The sequence below is a fragment of the Eupeodes corollae genome, chromosome 1 (genome assembly GCF_945859685.1).
Source record: "Eupeodes corollae chromosome 1, idEupCoro1.1, whole genome shotgun sequence".
In the NCBI taxonomy this organism is placed as follows: Eukaryota; Metazoa; Arthropoda; class Insecta; order Diptera; family Syrphidae; genus Eupeodes; species Eupeodes corollae.
In genome coordinates, this window is record NC_079147.1 from 286,581,058 (window position 1) to 286,605,209 (window position 24,152).

At 34.4% G+C, this 24,152-nt stretch overlaps 2 protein-coding genes across 2 annotated transcripts; one reads left to right on the forward strand and one right to left on the reverse strand.

Annotated features, from left to right (window-relative positions):
* Positions 1 to 1,939: 1,939 nt before the first annotated feature.
* Positions 1,940 to 2,743, reverse strand: LOC129943178 (uncharacterized). The gene is made up of 3 exons (XM_056052451.1): positions 2,646 to 2,743; positions 2,252 to 2,578; positions 1,940 to 2,188 (listed from the first exon to the last, which is right to left on the reverse strand). The coding sequence occupies exons 1-3, from the start codon at positions 2,724 to 2,726 to the stop codon at positions 2,003 to 2,005; spliced, it is 594 nt and encodes a 197-aa protein (XP_055908426.1). The 5' UTR covers positions 2,727 to 2,743; the 3' UTR covers positions 1,940 to 2,002.
* Positions 2,744 to 8,643: 5,900 nt separating this feature from the next.
* On the forward strand, positions 8,644 to 9,476 carry LOC129951187 (uncharacterized). The gene is made up of 3 exons (XM_056063224.1): positions 8,644 to 8,810; positions 8,868 to 9,194; positions 9,294 to 9,476. Exons 1-3 carry the CDS (start codon positions 8,736 to 8,738, stop codon positions 9,474 to 9,476), a joined length of 585 nt encoding a protein of 194 aa, XP_055919199.1. The 5' UTR covers positions 8,644 to 8,735.
* Positions 9,477 to 24,152: the final 14,676 nt, after the last annotated feature.

Sequence of the window (24,152 nt, forward strand, 5' to 3'; positions counted from 1 at the left end):
AAAGCCAAAGCCAAAGCCAAAGCCAAAGCCAAAGCCAAAGCAAAAGCCAAAGCCAAAGCCAAAGCCAAAGCCAAAGCCAAAGCCAAAGCCAAAGCCAAAGCCAAAGCCAAAGCCAAAGCCAAAGCCAAAGCCAAAGCCAAAGCCAAAGCCAAAGCCAAAGCCAAAGCCAAAGCCAAAGCCAAAGCCAAAGTCAAAGTCAAAATCAAAGTTAAAGTAAAGACCTTTCTCCAAAAACTATTTATTTAGATTCTAAGAACTTTGAAACTTTAAGAAATGTCAAAGTTTTCAATTCTACAAATTAGACCGCTTGTAATTACTTTGTATGGGACGTTAAAAATTAAGGACGTTAAAAATTAAATATGTTGTTTAAAATAGTTGATTTTCTTAGAAATTTTATAAAAGCAATTTCCTGGAAATGTTTCCCTTTGAAATATTTCAATTCATCCCTCTCCTTCAACAACACTAAGTTTCGCAATGCCCTTGAGTTTAATACAATACAACATCTAACTGCATTACAATCCTCTTTTGAAGCACTATTGCATTTCAATTCGATTACAAGACGATGAAAGTAGCTTTTTGTTTTCTTATGATATTCTTTTAACTGAAACACAGTTTTCTGGGTTTTGTAGTTCATTTTGAATTTCTCAACGGATTTTCATCCCCCAGCGAATAAATACCTCAAAATTCTTCTGCCGCTTAAGCAAAGATTTCTTCTTTTAAAATCAAAGCTCTATAGCCTATTTCTATTTTTACCATTGTCACACCAGAAAACACTTTACCTTAAGAAGTTACACTTTGAAACTCCTTAAATTTTCATAAAGATCAAACTGTTATCAGTTAAGGTGGTTATCTCAAGAAGAAGAACATATTTTCCCATTTTCGTGCGGATTTCAAAAACAAGTCAATTATTGTTCATTGTTCAGAAAATGACACAAATCCTTATCACCATTGCATCAGATTTGAAATAATAATCTCCCAACAATCATCACACAAAAATAAAATCCTTGAGAGGGGAAAGAGCAATAAGCAGCTTCCCAATCCCAACACAGTACAAAGCTTAATTGAAATCTTTTATTATCTCAAACTCAAAACTTTTCATCTCAATTATTCCCAACGCAAAAGGTTTATCATCATTTTCCGGGCTGCTGCGAGGGTAACACAAAAATAAAATTAAAAAAAAAGAAAAAAAGAAAACATTAAAATTCTCCACATGGGGCACATATTGGAGCGGCACACGTGGCGTATGTGGAACATTTATTTTATTATTTTTCGCAACATGTGTCGCACAGTAGGTCGCTGTCATCATCGCATCGGTCGGTCGGTATGTAGTGTGTGGTGCTCTTTGGCTTTGGCTTTGGGTATTTTATATTTTATATTGTGTTGAACATATAAGATCTTTTCTACTCCATTTAATTTGAAGTACTTCTCTTAGAGCCCTCGCAAAATGATATCCAGTCAGTTTGAAGGTAAGTATGTACGGTACGTGTTGCAGGTAGGTATATTAATATTGTTTTTCTTTTTTCAAAATGCTAATGCGGTTGTTTTTCAGGTTGATATAGCTTGTAAAGGGAAGTGTGGAGCAGAGTCACTTTTGAAGATTGAAATAAATAGGAAGATATTTGTACTTACCGTGTCGTCGTCGTCGTTATTGTGTTCTGTTTCTTTTTATGGCCTGGAATAATTGGTTTTCTAGAGAAATACAATTCACACAAGGACGACAATAATTTGGAAAGAATTTAAGGTGTTATTCTTCCAAGAAACAAATGCCACTAAGAACATACTATTTTACATTCATTACATCAGAAGTCCTAAGGCAGAATTAAATTTATTTCTTTAGTCATAAGCCCTGGAAATGATTTTAACTCTGGAATTTCCTCAAGGTATGCCACCAATAAATTATTCAAACGCTTAAGTGTCCTTAAATATTTTTAAAATTTAATTCAAAAACAACAGATTACAAAAGCTCAAAGTTGCCATTACCTAAAATTATGTCACAAACATTCTAATGATTACTATTTTTCCGACTTTTGCTGCTCTTCCTGCGAACTACTTTACCCAAAGTCGTTGTCTGCCAAAACATTTCTTTGATTTCCTTATTCACGACGATGATTTTGAAGGAAGTCTCTGGAACATATGCCGGCAGTAATTCCGAATCCATTGTGATGTTATAGAGTTTGTAGTGAAAATTCTTTAAAATAAATTTTAAAATATTAGTTTTGAAGTAATTTTATCAAACTTCATCGATTTTTACCGCTGGAATAGGACACCGCTTTGGGATGACATTTGTTGGAATTAATACCATACTTTTATAAGCTCGTAGCACCGGTGTTGAGAAATTCTTTTCAAAAATTCTACAAAGTTGTAAACCGATTACTTTAAAGAGTAAACTACTTTCACCATTAGCCTTTTCCATGTAGACAAACAAATCCATTCGAAAATCGGTGACTTCTTTTTTCATTTGAACATCCATATTTGTTGATGGAATTTTTCCGGCTTTATTTAGAAAACATGAGAAATTTGCTACGAAATCATTGTTGACTTGGCATTTGAAATCACTGAATATTAAATTGTAAAATTGCTTAAAGAAAAAAAAAACGAAATATTTTAGGACAAATCTGAAGACATTTTATTTTTAATTTGAGTACCGCTTTATTTGGAGTGAATAAGGCGTTCCAAATGATAAAAACTACACAAAAATTAACCAAATGTAATCGATCCGAAGGCATATTTTAGTTGACTGCAAAGTATTGAAATTATTGTTCGTTGTAAATTATTTGATTTGAAATTCTATCAATTTTAATGGGAAATGGTTAATTGGGCCATAATTGGGGTTTCATGTTTTAAATAGATGCTAAGATAGCATTATGTTAAATTTAAGTAATTTAAAGATTAAAATTATCATTTATGAACCTCAGTTCTCAAAAAACTGATGGTTTGATATTGAATTGGTATAAGTGAACAAAAAGGTATAATATGTTCATCATTTTTATAAGAGGGAATTACTTAGACAATTTCGTTGGCTTTAATCACAATAACACTTTCAAATATTTGCATTGCAAACGTTAAATAAAGGCCTAGAACTTTATTTTGTTTGTCAATAAAGTTGCTAAATAACATAATAACATTCTATAACGTTGTTGGTTATGAAGTAACGTAAGTTATTATAATAACGTATGTTATAAGAAACTAAAAGGCTTTGAAAATTAACAGAGTTATAATAATAATGGTTAAAAAATAACATGGTTTATAAAAGGCGAAATATAAGTTGGTTTAGAAATTATAAAAACAAATTAAGTGGCTCAACAATCCGTTGAGAACTAGAGCCGAGAGTGACTAACATCTCTCAACTATTCCTGTGCGAGTAATGTTGTCAGGTTTAAAGGGGACTTACAGTTTTAATTCAAACGGGTAATTTGAGAAAGCACTTTCCATGATTCAAATTACTCTTGGAGGATTTGTTAATGTTTTGGAAGGGTACCCGTGAAAAAAAACTTTAGCTTACGCAGGCAGGGATCGAATCCTAGACCTCCGGCATAGCAGCCCGACGCACTAACCAATACTTCACAGGTACACAAATTAACCTGGGTTAAAAATAACTTCGGTTCAAAATGAATTGGGTCATAAAATAATCTGAGTAAACATATGATCGGTTTAGAAATGACTACGGTGAAAAACAAAAATATACAACCGGTACCGCGGAAGATAAGTTCAATTATGATGGAATTGTAAGTGCTTTTGATAAACTGAATTGATTCGTTGGATCAAAATAGTTTATTAAATAAAAATAGATCTTTCCACAGTAAGGTGCAGCAGAAAATGAATGAATATATTTTTCTATCTGAAATCAAACACAAAATTCTAAGCTTTCTTATTACTCCTGATCCTTCCTAGTATACTTATTTTCTTTTTCTTTTCCACCTCTAATCCTTTTCAATTATTTGAATTTCCTTCTTTTTATCTTAGGGGATAAAATAGTATCTCCTTCTTGATTTATATTTTCCTTCTTCCAAATTTCTCGATCTTTATTTCTCAAAAATCAACTTTACGCTTTCAAGGCTATCCTAAGAGTCCTTCTATTCTTCCTCCCTCATCCATACCAATCATTCACACATACACACAACCAATCGCTTTCTAGATCGTCGGTATGACGGGATTACGGCTTCCTGGAAGCTTGACGATAACTAAGAAAGCAACCTTTGTAGATTCTCTACGAAACTTTACTCTCACACACACTAGCACGGTTTCGATAAGTTGTTGGATGTGTTTCTAAAATTTGCCGAAACGTAATAGCCATTACTACAACTACAATTTTGTTCCTAAATGTCGAAACTTAATCTTACTATTTAAATTAACCGGCACGAAACCCCATTTTGTATAATTCAAATACGTTACGATAACGTATCCGCCCCTCATCCGCCGGAATAAGATACCCTGGAACCCATGCCGTCTGCATATCAATTTTGGAACCACCCATTCTATTTGATAATTATAATCGCTCGAACACTTGTTTTAATGCTTTTGCAAAATATTGTCCAAGTACACCACTAGCTGATGGAACTAACCCTTAACCTCACCAATATTTTTCACCAGCAAAGAATGTGAAATGTGGAAGTCATGGAATCGAAGGCTAGTCATTGTTGCGGTAAATTTAACTAGCAAGTATATATTGCGTTTTAAAAATGAAGAAGTAAATAACAGTTAACAAGACTATGTAAGTACATACATTTCTTTTAATTTTGATGAATCTACCAAAAAAATTGGGTTCAGAGTTAACGCGTTGATTAATCTCAATTTCAAATTGAATTTTAATTCATCGACATCGATGGACTTTGACAGTTTTTAGCAAACAATTTTTTCTTTTGAAAAACTGTTTCAAATAAAACGAAGAAGTAAAAAATAGGGACCAAAGAGTAGTGAACCTAAGAATCATTTTCAATATCGGATGTGATTTTTTTGACAAGAGAGTTTTCGATTAACAAAAGAAAGAGTACCATCGAATATGTGTTGCCAAAATTTTAAATCAACTACAGTTCAATAGTCAAAGGAATATGTGTTAAGGCTCCTATTAAAACTTTTGGGCTGAAAATGGTTTCCAATATCACGGTGTTGCACCTATGAACCGAATAAGCAAAGAAACTGGCTGCTGGGTAGTTAATCCAGTGTCGAATGCATATATTTCTGAATTTCTCTCTATCACCAATTGTTGGGCTCAAAATTGTTCACATATAGTTTCGAAAATTTTTTCCAAGGAGGATTTCATTATGTAGTTGGATGTGTTAACGGTACGATGATAAATAATGATTCACCAATTATTTTCAATGCATATTTGATTTAAATAAAGGTTGATTTTTTAGCTATTCTCTTTTTAACAACACTGGTTTAAGCAACTTAGGCTTTGCTTTGATTCCTCATCAAACATATTTAGTTGGTCTATAATTTAACCATGAATCGTCTTACAAACGAACAACGCTCGCAAATTATAAAATTGTATTATCAAAATGCATGCTCTGTTAAGAAAGTTCATCGTTCATTCATTGTGTTTAGCAACGAGGCTGATTTTTGGCTCAATCTGTACGTAAATAAGCAGAGCTGTCAATTTTGGAGTGAATATCAGTCTGAAGTATTGCAAGACCTACCAATGCATCCAGAAAAAGTAACAGTTTGGTGCGGTCTATGTGCTGGTGGAATCATTGAACCGTACTTCCTCAAAGATGATAAGAATCGTAATGTTACTGTGAATGGTGAGCGCTACCGTGAGGTGGTATTAAACTTTTTTTTTCAGAAAATGCAAGAGCTTGACTTGCATGACATGTTTTTTTTGCAAGCGCAACAATTGATGAGGCGAGTTCGGTTAACATTTTATTTCCCGTTCGGGAGCGATCAATTGGCTACCTGGATCGTGCGATTTAACGTCTTTAGACTATTTTTTGTGAAGCCATGTTAAATCTCATGTCTATACAGACAAGCCCGCTTCAATTGATGCATTGGACAACAACATTGAATTATTTATTCGTGAGATACCTGCCGAAATGTTAGGAAGAGTGTGACAGTGTGCGCAGGTGTGCGCAGGTTAACATTTGCATGAATTAATCTTCAAACAATAAATTATATTTAACGTACTATTGAATTGTATGCGTTTTTAGCTTTTAAAATATCACTCTATACAAAAAATCAAAGCTATACTTTGCAACTTTTCAAAATACGACACAATTTTACGTTTCAAATAAAGCTTTACAAATTGAAGAAATGAAAAGCCTTTTCACTTTGAAAATTGGAAAACAATTCATTTTATAGCCATCAAAATTTAAAGAAGTTCCAATGTTGTATGCAATTACCTTAAAGTACCAGAGAGAAATGGAAAGAACCACATGGAAAGAGTCAAGAAAGCCACATCATTTCAGAAAAAGCGGGATATGGTGAAAGCTGCTTCAAAATCAAGCTGGGGTAAATCCTAGTCGATGGACTGTTACTCGGGTAATACTTCTGTATCTATACAGAAATCGTACTATATACGACACCAACAAATAAAATAAAAACCAAAGTAGAATTTTGCAACAAATAACATGAAAAAACAAATTAATTTGGACGAGCCTGATCGATATATGTAGCTGCTATTATCATGATTTAAGAAATCTATCTTAAAAAACGTCACAGCAAAGGAGGACCATGCATCCCATATTTTCCTAACTTGAACATCATGAAAAACGTGTGGGATGGATTTCGAGAAAAGTTTACGAAGGAGGACAACAATACCAAAAAACTGAAGCGATTAATGAAGCCTTGAAACGGTCCTTGGCCCGAATTCCGCTCAAATATCTACACCACAGGTTACATGAAGTAATTCAGAAATCAGAGGTCACACATTGTCAAAATTATTTAAATATATTCAATAAAATCAGTGTTTACCGAAAAAACCATAACATTTTTTGTTATTTTTTCTTCAGGTAAATTAAGATCAAGCAATACTCATGCGACACAAAAAAAAAGGTACTTTCTGTGACCTTCTTTGAAAAAACATCAATCCAAAAATATAAACTTAATACATGCATATGTACGTGATTTATTCAACATTTGGGGTTTTCCAAAAAACCTATTGGTTTAAAAAATTTCGTTAAACAGAAAACGAAAAAAAATTGTCTCTATTCTTTTGACTCGAAGTGTATTAGCCTACTTAAGTATAATTTTCAAATAAACAGAGATCTGCTAATTTTATAACAGGCTATAAACAAAATGAGACTTGTGCAGAAAACTTGATACATTTATATAATTTGTTTTTAATAACTTCACATTAAAAATTTGCCTCCAGGAATTCGCGCACGCTAGTTTTTTGAAAACCATACCGAAAAAATAAAAGTAGTATGAAATTTTCCGTTTATGTCGTGGCATTTTTGTAGAAGATGATTTTGCCCTAACTAAGAACTCGTTATTTAAGCAACATCAATTATGCAAGGGATCACAGAACTAATTTACATATTAATTTCCTATTTGCGTATGATTACTTATTTTTTTGATAATATTGATAATTGCGTTAAAAAGTTACAACTAAATGATTAATCTGTGTTTTTGGTTTGACTTTTGGAAAAAGGAAGCTGGTGCTCCTGCAACTTTTTTTTAAGCCTCTTAACAAGTATTCAAAGAAGAGCTTTTAAAATGATTGGTGACATTAACATCATCGACTCGTATACGTCAATTGAAAATCACTCTTTTTCACCGATATTTTAATGGACTATGCTCTAGTGAAAGAGCCAGTTGCATTCCTCCTATCAAACAATTTAACCGTAATACCCGCGCTTTTGGGAATGCCCATCAGTTAACCCTTGAGCCCAACTTTGGCCGTACTATGAAGTACAGAGATTCATTTCTTAGCCGTACTAAGGGAATGAGTAATACCTCGCCACGATCTATCTTTTCCTGTCATTGCAATGTTCAGGAATTCAAAATTAATGTTCACCGACACCTCCTATCCAACTCTTCTCTCCTAGTGCTCAGACTGTGTCTTTGGCATATTAAAGTTATACAAAACCCTTTTAGTGTTCGCTTATAACTAAAAAAATAGAATTTCTGGCTTTAAATCCACAGAAAAGAATTAAAAATTTAATTATAGACCGACTTTTTCCCATTATAAAAAACACTTGTATCTCAAGAAAAAAATATTGTTGTGGTGAGGTCAATGTGCATTTTCTTGGAATAAAATAAATCTACACCAAGCACTGAAATCAATAAAGTTTTTAAAAGTTGAAAAGGCTTAAAAAACAATTGACATTTCAACCAAATGAAAGACCGCTAATGAGTTCTTCCAAAAACTATATTGGTTTTCTCAAATTTTATATCGATAAAATCAGAAACAATTCTCGTTTTAAATTGCAGCAATAAAAATTACTGCTGTCGGCTATAAACAGTCAATTCTTTTTTTTTCCATTTAACTTATTGCTCTTTCCATAAAAGTACCCTTACATCAAGTTCAGGTCTAAAATATCAATAAATAAACTAATGTTTTTCACATCGGCTTATTTTTTGGACGATTAAGCGATTAATGAAATTTTAAAGAGCGCTATAAATATGACATCAATTTAAAACTCTTTTAAAACTAATTATTAAATTCACTGCTTGCTTTAAGATTGTCACTATACAATGTCATGCTCAATTAAACATGACTTTACTATGAATGTTTACCTTTACAATGTTTACCATATCAATTAATCACTTCAATACTTTGGAGCTGTTCGTGGCACACAATGATTCCAAACGCGAAATCATTCTTTATTTATTTGTTTTTGTGTCTAATATTTCTGAATATAGTAATTTCAAAGGTACGTAAATAAAATAATTTTAATTTGAAAATATACAAAAAAATAAATTCAAAACAGCGAAATTACAATCTTCTAATAAGTGACACCAAATGCACATCAAATCCAGAATTTGTTGCAACGTACTCCTGTACGTTGGAGAAATCTTCTAACTTTCCAAAATCAAATATCGAATTTCAAATGAAAAAAGGAATCAAGGAATATCGAGTGGACTTTTTAGTTTCTATTCATAAATCAAACAAACAGAAGAGCACTATTTTCAAGGCTGCTAACATTGATGGGTGTACCTTATTACAACAGGAATTTAACGAACCAATTGTTAAGATGTTTCAGAAAGTTTTGCTAGATCCTAACAATACAATTCCCCGAACTTGTCCTGTTCCTTCGGTAAGTTATGAATTTAACTTGAAAAACATTGTACAAACAGTAATTTTGAAATATGTATCAAATTAATATTTTTACAAAAATCGAATTAACTATTTTAAGGATTACCACTATCAGATGCAGAATATTGTTTTGGATCAGGAATTCCTCCCAGCGATTTTACCAGAAGTTGGATTTGTAATTGAAATTATAAGTAAAGAAAAGAAAACAATATTCTTCAGTGTTGAAATAACTGGTAAGATAAATTATTTTAACAAGAAATCTAATAAAGGTCGTAAGCACTGAGCAAAAACCTTAAAAATTGATTTTTGATTTCTCTTGATGCAATCTTACGAGTTTTGAAAACAAAATCAAAGTGTTTTTGATAGGAAATACATTATCAAATAAAAAAAAGATACGGCATGGACTGGACAAGTAGATTAGTTGAATGTAGCAGTTAAATTATTTTATTAAAATAAAACTAGTAACTTACTGGTAAATCACTCAAGGTTTATTATCTTTTAATTTTTATAAAACTGTGAGTGTACATTGAAAGTTGCCTTAAATGAAATTTCCTTTAGATTTTTTCACATCTTAGAAAATTAGAAATCTAAAGTATCCCAAGATATTAACATAAAATAATGAGCACTGATTTTTGGGTGTTTCTTTAATGGTATTGGGTTAAAATTTTGTAAGCATTTAGAATATTGTATGTCAAAACAATGAAAGAAAAATTCTGTTTTTAAAAAAGATTGGTAAACATTTCTAACTAAATGATGAGCCGTTAAAAATAAGTAGTTAAATGTGAATACCGTCTTAATGGGGAAACCCATTGTGTCTAAAGAGGATTTCTCACAAATACAACTTTTAACAGTTAAAACACCTTTAAAACGATTTTCTGAATTATTAACGACAAAACCATTAATACAAACTACGAATTTATTTTGGTTTGGTAAAGTCGACGACCAATAAGCTTTAGCAAATATGTAGTAAAAGTTGAATCGTCCCTAAATTAAACTTAACTAACAAATTACCCGGTTCCTCGGAGCTGTATTTCGCCATCAATTGAATTTTTTTCAAAATTCACAGAAATAACGTCAGAAGAAATTTAGTAATAATTTTAGCTTGGAAAAAATGTTACGTGAAAATTGTAGATTAACATTATGCACTATGGGCGTGCAAACAGTGAGCTGAGCTATGTATGGGAGGACATGATGCATTCTCAGTGGACTTAGTTTTCGTAGACTTAGTTACCGGACTTTTTCTTATAATTAGCATACACTCAAGGGGTTACTAATACACTTATCATGTTTAAAGTTTAAACAAAAGTTTAGGAACAATTCCAAACGATTAAAGGGGAGATACCGGTGCACATTGGTCTTAAAGTTTTGAATATCAAAATGAGTGGAAAAAGATAGTTGGGAGTTACCATATCCCGATGTGGGCTTAAGAAAATAATATCTATATTTTTAATGGTACGTCCAAGGCACTTCTGAAAATGCGAGAATTACGGCTGAATTGTTTAAAGGGAGGGGGTCATAGAACTGGGTTGAGCGTTGTTTGTAAAAATATCGATAAAACAATGACGAATAAAGGTTTTGTAAATTACAGCCATGTCGCAAGGTGTAAGTAATTTTTGGCAATATCGAATTGGTGATTAGTGATACAATACTGAACGTTGATTAGTTTGTTCAATAATAGTTCCGGTTATCAAGCATCAGGGGTAGGTTACGCTTTAACGACAAGAGAGCATTAAGCTTTTAAAGAATTCAATTCTACACAGTTAATAATTCGGCGAAACAGTTTAATAGATTAAAAGTGGCAGACCGGAGATCTTTTATGAATATAAGGAATAGTTTCGGAGACAAAACGGAGCCCTGCGGAACATGCACGCACTAAAAGTGTTATGTATACCCTTATAATGATTAATCACAGTGCGAGCAATTAGGAGAGAAGGATAGGATTAGAAAGGAGAAACCGATGCACATTGGTTTTGAATGTCTGCACATTCTTGTGAGTGGGAAATATTGAGCCTGGTAAAGCATTCCACATTCGTGTAGTACTTAACAGTACGTCTGAAATTGGGCTCTAGGGTAAACTGATATGCATTTCTATCAGCACGGGTATTACGGTTAAATTGTTTAAGGGGAGGAATGCAACTGGCTATTTCAATAAAGAATTGTTTATAAAAGTAACGATAAAACAATGACATGCATGAGACCTTGCGGTGCGCGGTGTTCAAAAGAAGTAAATGTGTCTGTAAGAGAACGATCTCCGATCATTTTTAGAGCTCTTTTTTCAAATCTATCCAGGAGACTCAAGTACGTTATTGTAGAACCAGCCCGAATATAAGAGTTATACTCAAGTTTTGGACGAATAAAAGCTTTGTAAATTTTAGCCAGATGAGAAGGGGTCAGAAACTTCTATCATCGTCGGAGAAAACCTAAATATGCGATGCAAATACCTAGGACTGGTAGTTGTTCAATCTCCTCAATGCTTGTACCACCCATGGATTGTGGCATTGGGGGAGGGTTACGCTTTTGTGACAGTAAACAGCATTGAATTCTTGAAGCATTAAATTCTACCCGATTTTTGAATCCCCATTGAACAAAGTTGTCAAGATCAGAATTTAATGAGCTTATCATACGCTGCCGTTGGTAGTCCACATCGAAAGAACAAGGATGAGAATCTAAAAACGAATATGAAAAGCAGAGGGTATTGTCATCAGCGAAACAATGTAGTGTTTTAGAAGTTTCAGACAAAATATCATTATTTATGAATATGAGGAAGAGAGTTGGAGACAAAACGGAGCCCTGGGGCACACCAGCGTTTATATTGTGGATATGAGATTTGAGCCCTTCCAATACTACTTAAATTGACCGGTCTAAAAGGTAACTTCAAACCTAACAAATAAGAGATTTATCAATACCAAAAGCACGCATTTTCGATAACAGAGCATGATGCCAAACTCTATCAAATGATTTAGAAATATCAAATGCAACAATCTTACTTTCTCCAAAACGATATAAAGATTTGTTCGGTGACATAAACCATGAGATCACCAGTGGATATATTGCAATGAAAGCCATACTGCCGGTCATTAAGAAGCTTTCATTTTTCAAGATATTTCTTAAGCTGAGAATTGATCAGCGTTTCAATGACCTTGGAAAGAAGGGACGTATATGCAATTGAACGATAGTTAGTTAGAGGGAGGAGGATCCGCCTTGAAACCATCTAAAACAACTTGTATACTTTGGGTATTTGGCAAGTAGTACATCAGTCTCTTTTAATTTTATAGTAATACTTAATATAGTATACTTAACGAAAGTTACCCGAAAAATGTTTGAGAAGGATATTTGGAAAACATATTATTAGATATTGTAATACTTCAAATCTTATAACTAAAATTGATTGATAGACATTTAAAGTAGGTCTACTATTATGTTGAATTATATCCTTTATGAAAAACAAACGTTTTTACATTTATAAAATATTATTTGTTTAATAAGAGAAAATCATCTTTTGTATCAATTTTGGTACAAAAATTAAGGGTTTATCTTAAGGGTTCATCAAAGAATACTTTTTTGTATTTTGTTTTAACACTTGCAGCTCAATTTAGTGTTAAAAATACTTTGTTCACAAAATTGATAGAGAGATTAAATTAAATAAATTTATTTTAGTACCCGTGGTGCGTTGGACTCTCATTCGAGAGGTCTTGGGTTCGATCCCTGTCTATGCCATTTTAGGTTTTTTTCATGGGTACTGCCTCTTGCAAGGAATTGACAAATTCTCCAAGAGTAATTGTTGTCATGAAAAGTGGTTTCTCAAATTTGCTTTTCGAATTTGGTTTAAAGATTTAGGTACCTTCTATCCTTGACAACAGTACTCGCACACAGGAATGGTTGAGAGTTATAAGTCACTAGGCTCTAGTTCCCAACGGACTGTTGCGCCATTCAATTTATTTATTTTAATTTTATTTATTAATATTTTTTTTTTTCCTAACTCCCGAAAAGTTTATTTTTATGTTTTTGTATTCTTTCTTAATTTATTCCAAAATAATATCTTTATTTTCTTAGACTGTAATTTGTTCTGAGTAAAACTCAAATTTATCATTTGTATCCAATATCAAGTTCTCAATTTCGTCTATGCGTGGGTAGTACTGGAAATTTGTCGTTATTCATCTCATACAATTTATAAATCGAAAAACAAGAACTTTATTATTGCCATCACGACTTCAATGACTTGATTGCTCGAAATCCAATTTAATGATATAATCCACTATATAAATAACAGAAGCTACGTAATTATGTATAGATAAACATAAATGTATCTACCTGAAAAGTTTTCAGCAAAGTGTACTTGTTAACAAATAATAATTAGAAGAAGATTGAAATTCTCAAGTTAATCGAAGACAACAAATAAACAAAAAGTGGACGAAGTTTGATTAGAAATAAAGTTTATCTCATTTGCTTTATTCGTAACGTAGCTTACTTTCTAGTATGTATATAAATACATTTTGAAATAGAAATTATGATTTCGTAAATAAATTTAATTTTGGTCTCCAGAGTATTATAGTTTAAAATGTTCTTGTACAAACACAATACAATTGAAGTAATAATAATTTCAGTAATGGAAAGAGACCACAGTGTGGAAATACGCGCGTTAAGCCATAGAGAAATTAAATAAATAGATTTTTATAAATGTTTTAATAATATAATAATCTATCTAATTTTGTAACTGGGAATTCAAAAGAGAGACATGTGCATTCAAGAGGACACAAGCGTCCACAGGTTTTTCTCAAAACCCACCTCTGTCTATCAACTCCTACTCTCACCTCCCCGTGGTGAACATCGAGTGCCTAGTACCTCAACTGGAGATTGGGTTCTAACCCCAGTGGAAAGCTGTTGGGGGCAGCAAACGAGAGATTGGGGCAGTGGTGTTTCCACTAAGGCACCTCTCTTTATCCAGACGCCAGTGGAGAAATTCCCGAGATGGAATCAACGGTGCCGTCTACAGTTGCGGTAAGGTTGAACTACTTAGTGAACACCTCATAGGGCTTCTTCGACTTATTTGGAGCCCAGGCCTATGAGGAGTGGTTTTATCCAACTCCCCATCCTTGGAGTAATACTAAGGATCTGGCCCTTCAGGTTGGGAGTTGTGTCGTCGGGGTGACTTCTTCGTGGCCACGTAAAAACTTCATAGTTGCGAAGCACCAACAAGCCTCGGATGTGGACGGATTTACTGTTGACAACCTACGCAAACGAAATTCGGATACACACGTGGAATCTAAGTTCCCTTAACAGACCACGTGCGGCATAAGAATTAGCGGAGGTTCTAGACTGCTATAAAGCAGACATCATTGCCATCCAGGAAATACTATGCGATGGGCCGGGCAAAAAGAGGATGAAAAACTGCGATATTTACTATTTTGACTTCCACCGCGAAAACAAACAGCGCTTAGTGGGATGTGGTCTTGTCATTGCAGCCAGACTTAAGCAACAAGCCTTGAGCTATAGGTGCATCAATGAGCAACTCATGACCATCCGCATCATACAAGAGAAAGATGACAACACCAAAGATATGTTCTTCGGGCTCCTAAACAAAATATATGAGCAGTGCCCTAGCTATGATATTAAAATAGTCCTGGGCGATTTTAATGCCAAGCTAGGAAGGGAAGACATCTTTGGTGGAATAATCGGGAAGAACAGCCAGCACGACAACACTTTCGACAACAGATTCAGGCTCATAGATTTTTCTGCGAGCAAAACTCCATTTCGTTTTCCACACTTCAACATCCACAAAGAAACTTGGAGTTCTCCAGATCAATCTACCGTCAACCAGATTGACCATATTGCGATCAACGCCAGACACGCTTCCAGCATCATGGACTTTCCGAGGAGCTAACATCGACTCGGACCAAAACAGGGATGTGCTGGAAGAAGATACAACATCGAACGGCTACAATCGCCAGAGATGGCCAAAGCCTTTTCTGACCGAGTTACAAGTAACCTCGAAGTTCTCTGCCGCCAACACAATGTATCGAAAACCAGTGGCAACAATGCCAAGATGCAATCAGAGAAGTCGCCTCTGAAGTGCTTTGTTTCAAACAGCCACCAACAAGCAACCGCTGGTTTGATGAGGAATGTCGGCAGGCAAATGCAGCCAAACAACAGGCACGCAAAGCTGCGCTGCATAAAAGGACGAGAGCTGCTTATGAGCTCTATTAGCAGAAGAGGCGAGGGTAACGCCGACTTCGCAGAAGGAAGAAGAGAGGACATGAGATGCGTGCGGTTGAAAATGTTGAGAGGTTTAAAATCAGGAATGAAGTTCGAAAGTTTTATGAACAGGTTAAACGAAATTCACAGGTACATAAACCTAGAACCGAAGGCTGCAAAGACGAAAGTAGAAACATCATAGTGGAACCGCAGTCAATGCTGAGGATATGGAAGGACCATTTCTGAAGACTATATAACGGCGACGCGACGACAAACCAACGTCTGCTGTCAGACAGGATGATCCATTCAACATAGACGACGAAAGCCAACAATCCCGTCCTCCCGACTTAGACGAAGTAAAGGTTGCCATATCTAAGCTGAAGTCTAATAAGGCCGCTGAAGCAGATGGCTTGAATGCCGAGCTCTTTAAAGCAGCTGGAGATAAGTTGGATAGGAGCATGCACCAGCTTATCTGTGAGATATGGTCGGAAGAATGCATGCCTGATGACTGGAACTTCAGTATTGTTTGCCTGATTTTGAAAAAAGGAGACCCTTTTAACTACACCAACTATAGAGGAATCAGTCTGCTTAACATCGCGGAAAAATGATCCGCAAATTAAACAAAACAAAACACAATAAAACAAAACGAAATTATTTATAATAACAATTGGTAGGTAGCCGGCGCGCACGAGTGGATACCTACTTATTGAAAACAATTGACAAATGTCAAATTCCAAAAAGGTTGGTTTGTTAATTTAACAACCGACAGCAAAAACAGTGCTGTCACCCAGTAGCTCAGTTTGGGGGTGGGTTTGGAAAAGGTGGATTTTATTAATCGAACTCGATTAATAAAATCGAAATTAATTATTAAATTAATAAAATGTACTACACAGGGGCGTAGCAAAAAAATAATGAAAATGGGCGCCAGGAAGTATTATGGTACTTACCATCACCAGTTAATATAAATAATAATGAAAAGCGAAAATTTACTTCCCAAAAAAATAAAATAAACTTCAAGATCAATTCTTCACCTAGAAAGGTTAAGATATTTTATTTTGTATCTGGGAAACCTTTATAGATATAGGGATAAAACCCAGAATTTTTTCAAAAAAATATTTATACAATTTAAGATGATACAAAAAAAAACAAAAAGAACAATTGGGTTGTGCACCAAGAACACAAAGAAAGGTCACCTTGGGAAAGTTCCCAAAGAACAAAAGAACAAAGGTCGCGGGTCCCGCAATCTCGGGAGACAAAGAAATCGGCCGAAAGTCTAACGGATTAAATTTTGGCTTTTTATAGCCAACCACAAATTAAAAGTAACGATAAAAAAAAGCACAAACTCACTCGACAAAAAAAGAATATACTTAGCTTCCTTAGTTTACGATAATCGATCCTGCCTCTCCTTTTCCCTTTTTTTTCCAATCACGCTTTCCTCAAATTTTATGTCTGGTTTTTTTCCAATTTTTAATTTTAATTAATTATATCCAAACACAAAAAAAACTAACACGATTCTTCTTATTTTTTTTTCTCTTCCAAAAATTTTTCACTCCTTTTTATTTTAAACCTCACTCTTCTTCGCTTCTCTAAAAAGTGCCATATTCATGGCGAACTTTCCTCATCCAATAGCCACGACAAGTTTGCCATCCTACTCTGACCTTTTGTTATGATCTGGTTTTCTCTTTCGGTCTAACTGCGACACGCGGCTTTTTCGCTGGGGTGCATGCCGATTCAAAAACCAGTCAAACCTTTGTGGTCTCTTTCACATTGGTGATTTGAACACCAACCTTGGCTTAATGAACGAGTTCAGTTCAATTGGTCTAAAAAGTTAACGAAAAATTTTTGAAAGTTCGCGAATAAAATTCCCCAGCCCAAACCGGCCCAGTTTAATAACTTGAGGAAAGCGTTTTCAACCAAGATTAAGAGGCAGAATCCGATAGTTTGAAATTTAGACTATAAACCCTTAGACTTTCGTGCAGACAATTTTAGGAAAAAGGAAAAACACATCGCAAGGTGACCTTACTTCGTATTCCGACACTTTACGTTGGGCATTAAGCCATACTAATTTTAGGTTGGTGTGCCAATTATACCAAGGATGCACACTTTCGTTTTTTTCCTTGTGTGAACCACCTGTCACACACTCAATAGGCCGTAACCGTGACTCATCCGTCACACAATTGTGTATTTTGTGACCGCCCGTCACAAATTTTTAAGTGGATATGTGGACCCTCTGTCACCCAACCGCATTAAAATTGAAACCTATTTTGTTTGCTTTTCCAAAATACAATAAGAGCAGGTCACTGACTGATGGAAAGCAGGATTCTACTGAACTCTTAAAATATTTTGGAGCCGCAACGACGGAAGGAAGGTTAAAAAAGGAAAAAGGATATGAGATAGGCTAGTGAAACTTGTTGTGGTAAATTTTACCGCAACAATCTTCTCTGCCGTAATATTTGAACGTCTAAGGCCCATCGTCAACATCCTTTTAGGTCCTTATCATTGTGGTTTTAGACCAGGAAAGTTTACAGGCGATCAAGTATTTACATTACGGCAGATCCTGGAAAGAACCCAAGAACACCAAATCGACACCCACCATCTTTTCATCGATATCAAGGCCGCATATGACAGCATCTACAGGGACGAGCTGTATAGAGCCATGTCTAGTTTTGGCATCCCTGCCAAACTCGTCCGTTTGTGCAGGATGACCAGAATTCACGCTGCTCCATAAAAGTTGGAAACAACTTAACAGAACCTTTCGATGTCAAAAAAGGTTTTAGACAAGGTGATGCGCTGTCATGTGATTTTGTGATTTTTTTAACATCGTGCTTGAAAGAATAGTGCAGAGCTCACACGTCAACACTAGACGCACTATCTTTCAAAAGTCTGTCCAATTACTGACATATGCTGATGACATTGACATAATCGGAAGAACTCAGCGTGATGTCTTTTGTGAGCATTGAGGCATAGGCGGCAAAAACGGGTTTAACGATGAATGAGGGTAAAACGGTTAATGAGGGCAAAAGAACGGACATACAACACCGACGCGACGTCTTGGTCAAAACGTCACAAGCGACAGACGTAACTTTGAGGTAGTCAAGGACTTCGTTTACCTAGGCTCCGCTGTAAACGCAGAAAACAACACCAGCGCTGAGATCAAACGAAGAATAACTCTTGCTAACCACTATTTCTTTGAGGCAACAAAGTGTTGCTATATAAGACCCTTATCATCCCCGTCCTGCTATATACGGTGCAGAAGCATGGACTATGACAAAAGCGGATGAAAGCACCTTGGGTCGCTTCGAGAGAAAAGTTCTTTGTGTGAACTACGGTCCCGTATGCATCGAAGGGGAGTGGAGGAGAAGATGTTACGACGAGCTGTACAGGCTGTACAGCGACGTAGACTTAGCCAGAAAACTAAAAGTCCAACGATTAAGATGGCTGGGTCACGTAGAGCACATAGAAACCAATGCTCCGACCGAAAAGTCTTCGAATCCGCACCCACAGGACAGCGCAGTAGGGGAAGACCGCGAATCAGGTGGCGTGCACAAGCGAAAGGTGACCTCACCCAACTTGGAGCGCGAAACTGGAGACATCTAGGAGCTAGATGGAGAAGTTTGTTGGGTGAGGCCCTAGTTCACAAATTTTTCATTATTTTAGAGTTGGCCCACTCACTGACAACTTAAAATATTGATTAAAACATTATTCAATTAATTAATTAACTTCATTAAATTAAAGGTGTTTAATAACTAGAAGCTTCACATCTCCCTTTAGCTTTCAATTGCAGTCAATGGTAAAAAAAAAATACTATTGCCCTCGGAAAAGTAAAAAGATTGGATTTAAATTTCGTAATTAAAATTTTTAAAATGTGTTCATGAAATAAATAACCCTTTAAACACGGTGTTTCTTTTCAAAAAATACTTGATATTGGAAATCATTTTATTGCATTCATCTTCTGCTGAAAATAAAGCTCCAATTTGTTCAAAAATGTAAAACCAATTTAACTAATTGAACTTAATGATAGGTGTACGTGTAACCAGCCTCTAATTAAAAGTTTAGGGTGCAAATAAATATCAAAATCTTTTGCGTTGAATTGGATTACGATTTTTCATAATGTGGGATGGTTATCTAGATCAAAATACCACATACATCCAACTTTTAGCCACTTTTTGCAAAAAATGAGAAACTACAAAAATATGTTTTTTATCTCTCTAGAGATATTTTTCTGTTAAGATTGTTCATATAAACAAAATATTTATTGCAATGGAAATGAAAGGTTCCCAGTAAATCAAACATACCTACGTTTCCCATCAAAATATAACACCACATATCTACAGTCTTCTACCATTATTATCATTTAATGGCCTTATCTGTTAAATAAAGTAAATTCACCAATTTATCTTTTATAATGTTCTTGCTTCCTCTCGTGTTGTTAATGCAAAAATAAAGATGTTAACTGAAAGCTTCCTGAAAGAACCATTATGCCCCTGTCACACGTACGTGTATATAGCGTATATTCAATAAATTTTCCAAAAATTCCAGAATATGATATGAGTATTTAAATTTTATGGTACATGCATGGAAAAATAATGTTTTGAAGCTTGAGGCTATAAAACAAAATACAAAGTAAATCAAAATCTGGTTAAATGAGCCATTTTTATTTATAAGTTATCTAAGGAACTCTGTGTCGTTGATGGATTGGGAGATTTGGCTTAAGTCCAGAACCTATACTTTCTCTTGTATTCTCAAAGAGCTTAAACAAAAGGTAGGTACATCTGTAAGAAAAGTTATCCAGTTAAGTTACATGGGCTTGAAGGATCGTCCTAGCTGTTCTTCATTTCATTTCGTTATTTTTTAATATAGAACAAGCTATACATTTAATATTCCAGTAATAAATTAAATCCGATAGCTAACCCAAGCCAAGCCATACCAAGCTAAGTCAAGGCTATTGTGTAATCGTGTTTCGCTTCATGGTTGACAGTTGTAGAGACGTTTTGATTGTCATTTATTTCTCGAGATGCACCTCAGATTTTTTTATTTTCTCGTCGTCCTTGACAATGTGATGTCCGTCCATCCGTCTTAGGATTCCTTCGTTTTGTACTGCATAGTTGTTCCTTTTTGTTTCTTCTCATATATCTTTGTGCTTTACTCATGTTTCTTTTTGTCTTATCCACTTTTCTTAATTAAAAACGTACACCAGGCATTACATTCCTTTTTTTTCGTCCTTTTCTCTCCTTGCTCTAAGTAAGATTTATTCGTGTATTTAGATATCCTTTTCCATAAATCAACTTACCAATACCCCACGCGGCAAACAGCACGGGCGGAAAAGAATAGAAATAGACCATAGAATATCCTTGTTGTATAATTATTGCCTTATCGTTCGTCAAACCCCTCTCGTACAATTTTCCGACACTTTGGGTTAAATGGGAAATAAAATGACTACCCACAACTTGGTGGTCATATAAAAAGGAAAACCAACCCGCTCGCTCTCGAGCTCGACATCACACAACCAAAAACTATAAAAATGTTGTTGGGTGTTTTTTGTTTTGGTTGTTTTAGGCACATAACTCACTTTACCCGATTATATCTAGGTCAAGACGGTTTCTCTAGATCCTTTTTGTTAGCTTGTGCTAGGACTGAGGCTGGGAAGACGAATCACACTGCTATATACCTACCTACCTACCAACTTCCCTTTCTATCTCCTTATGATAGAGCATCCTTATTTTTATTCAATGGTCCTTCCGGACTTCTCATCTGAGTCTCATCTCAGAGTCTGAGGAAGTTGATGGTTATTTATGATAGTTAGGTACACTTGATGAATGGGGATATCATCATTTTGTATTAATTGCAGTTCATTGTTTGTGTGTCACATCCTATGGATCCTTGTAGTTGTATATATTCCTTTTCCCATCAAAAAGGATCTATGTATATGAATTGGGTGCTTTTTTGTTTTTGTTTTTTATTGCTTTGACTTTCTGTATACACTTCACATAAAACAAGAGAGAGAGGGGAAAGGGGGAGCTTTGATTTATAAAGTTTTTCCCAAGGATGCTTATGAATTCAAAAGTGATGAAACTTGAGTTTTGATTTTATTTCTTATGATTTTTTTTCTTCTTAAGTTGGTCGTTATTTTTTGGTTTGGTTTGTTGTGTCCCAAGCTAAGATTCTTGAGAAAAACGTGCTTTGGGATCTAAGAAAAAAAAGGAAACCCTGAAGTGTTATTTTTTAGCCAAAGCTTTGTGGCTTCAATTTTGAGAAAGAAATATGGTGGCTATAATCTTTGTTTATACTTTCATTATTTTTAAAAATCCTTTGTCATTTGAGAACGCATATTTTTTTTAAACAAGAAAAACAAAAATTTAATTTAAATTTAACCATAAAGGGTGTGTCTAAGACTCAGGGTCAGATTTAAAGCCGAAACAAATATTAACAATTTGACAGATGACAACTGAAAGTTTAGAGTAAGTAAAATCACTAAACATTGTATAAGAAATTAGAAAAATTTGACATTCAGAATTAAAAAATGTTCTTACTGTCACTTTCATAAGTTTCAAAGAAGCTTAATATCGTAACATGGTAACGAAAATGAAGTATTCTTTCGGTCTAAGTAAGATTTTGTCGATGTGGATGACATAATTTAGAATAGAACAAGATGTGCTTACGTCAAATATTTGTATTCCTTTACTTTTTATGAGAAATTTTCTAATTCTTGAAAATACTCTGAGCAGAATTGAAGTGACCAAAATTGAACCCTTATTTAAATAACCGTTGGGTCTTGTTTACTTTACGACTCAAAAATTAAAACAAACACTATGTTATCAAAACATGTCATTATGGTCATAAAGGCTGTTTTTATTAAGATGTAGTTTTCATCTTGTTTGGAACTACTAAAGCTTTTAACTGGGGTAATATTTTTTTAAGAGCTTCAGTTATACATACATATTTATTACCAAATTAATGCACTGGTGTTGTTTTTATTTCACATAAAATTTAAATTTGAATGGAGTTCACTTTAGTCCTCTTATTAAAAATAAAAAAAAAGAATAAAAGCTTTCCGATTAATTGTAGGTTTATATTTAAATGGATTAAGTAAATATTTTTATCACCTCTGAACGAATTTACTATTAATACAAAAAAAAAAGAATTTTTTGAAAATCAGAGCTAAATACTTCAGTTTTGGTGCAAAACGATTTAATATAAAAAATACAATTAATTAAAATGCGTTCTGTGTGCCGAAGCCTTTAGGTACATTAAGAGCTTGATGATGATGAAACAAAAGAATTATATTCAACTTCTTTAAACTCCAAAGTAATTTATCATAAAAAATGCATTTTTTAATTTGGCCGAACGGACAAGCCACATTTGAATATATGTATCTTTTTTTGATATGATTTTCAATATAGTTTCTGATGTTATTGATACACAGTTACTTAACGCTGTTGCAATAATTTGTTTGTTTAAATGAAACTGAGATTTAGGATAAAATTATCGAATTTAATTCCCGGAATTTTTTTACGAAACCAATTAAAAATATTTTTTTTCTTTGACAGGAGGAAATCTTCAAAAGACGCTTGGCAATATTCGACACCAAGTAGTGTGGGACTCTTAACCACTAAAACCACCTCTTCATCGGGACCAATCTTGAAGGATCAACTACAGATTTTTCCACCATAAGACCATAAGCTCATGAGGCTTGGTTCTTCTTAATTTTCGAACATATTTTCTTATATTTAAGACGGACTCCATTTCAGAATTAGTATGACTTTGCAAGTCTCTGGTTGTGCGATACAGCGTATTTTTTAACAACTTCTGTAACCATTTCTATTTGTAAGTCACGATGTAGATCGGTATTTCTTATGTACCAAGGTGCATTAACTATTCCACGAAGGACTTAGTTTTGGAATTTTTGGATTATTTCGGTATTTGTTTTCTTTGTACAGCCCCATAATTGGGTTCCATAGGTCCAAGCAGGCTTTAGTACTTGATTGTACAGCATTATTTTGTTTTGGATTGATAAATCAGAATTGTTACCAAGTAACTAGTACATTTTTCTATATTTCAAGCTTAGTTCTTCTCTTTTCTTTTTGATGTGCTCTTTCCACTTAAGCTTTTGCAATCCAAAGTCATTCCAAGGTATTTGGCAGTATTGGAGTAAGGTACAGCTTGATTATAATAAATATTGGAATATTGTTTATCTTTTTATTTGTAAAGTTTATATGTGAAGATTTTGTTTCATTGAGTTTGATACGCCATTTTTTCATTCCAAGCTCTCACTGTGTCGACGGCATTTTGTAGTTTTAAACTGCTGGCCTTAGAGACACATTTGTCCGGTACAAAAATTGGGTTATCATCTGCAAAAGTAGCCATTATGGTGTGATTAGCAACTGGAATATCCCTTGTGTATAGTAAATACAGGGTAGGTCCTAGGACACTTCCTTGTGGTACACCGGCTTCTATTTTCTTCAATCCCGAGTATTCTTGATCGTACCTTACGTCTGAGATGTACGATTTTAATATTTCAAAGTGCTGCCTGAGAAGATCCCTTTGAAGTTTGTACTCAAGCCCCTGATGCCAAACCTTGTCAAAAGCTTGAGCAACATCTAGCTGAAAATACTTGTTTTTCTTTCTAATGCTTTTTCTGTGACATTCGATATTCTATGAACTTGGTCTATCGTGGAATATTTATTTCTAAAGCCAAACTGATATTTTGTGATTAACCTTCTTTCTTCTATGGCTTTGCTAAGTCTCTTCAGAAGCAGTTTTTCAAAAA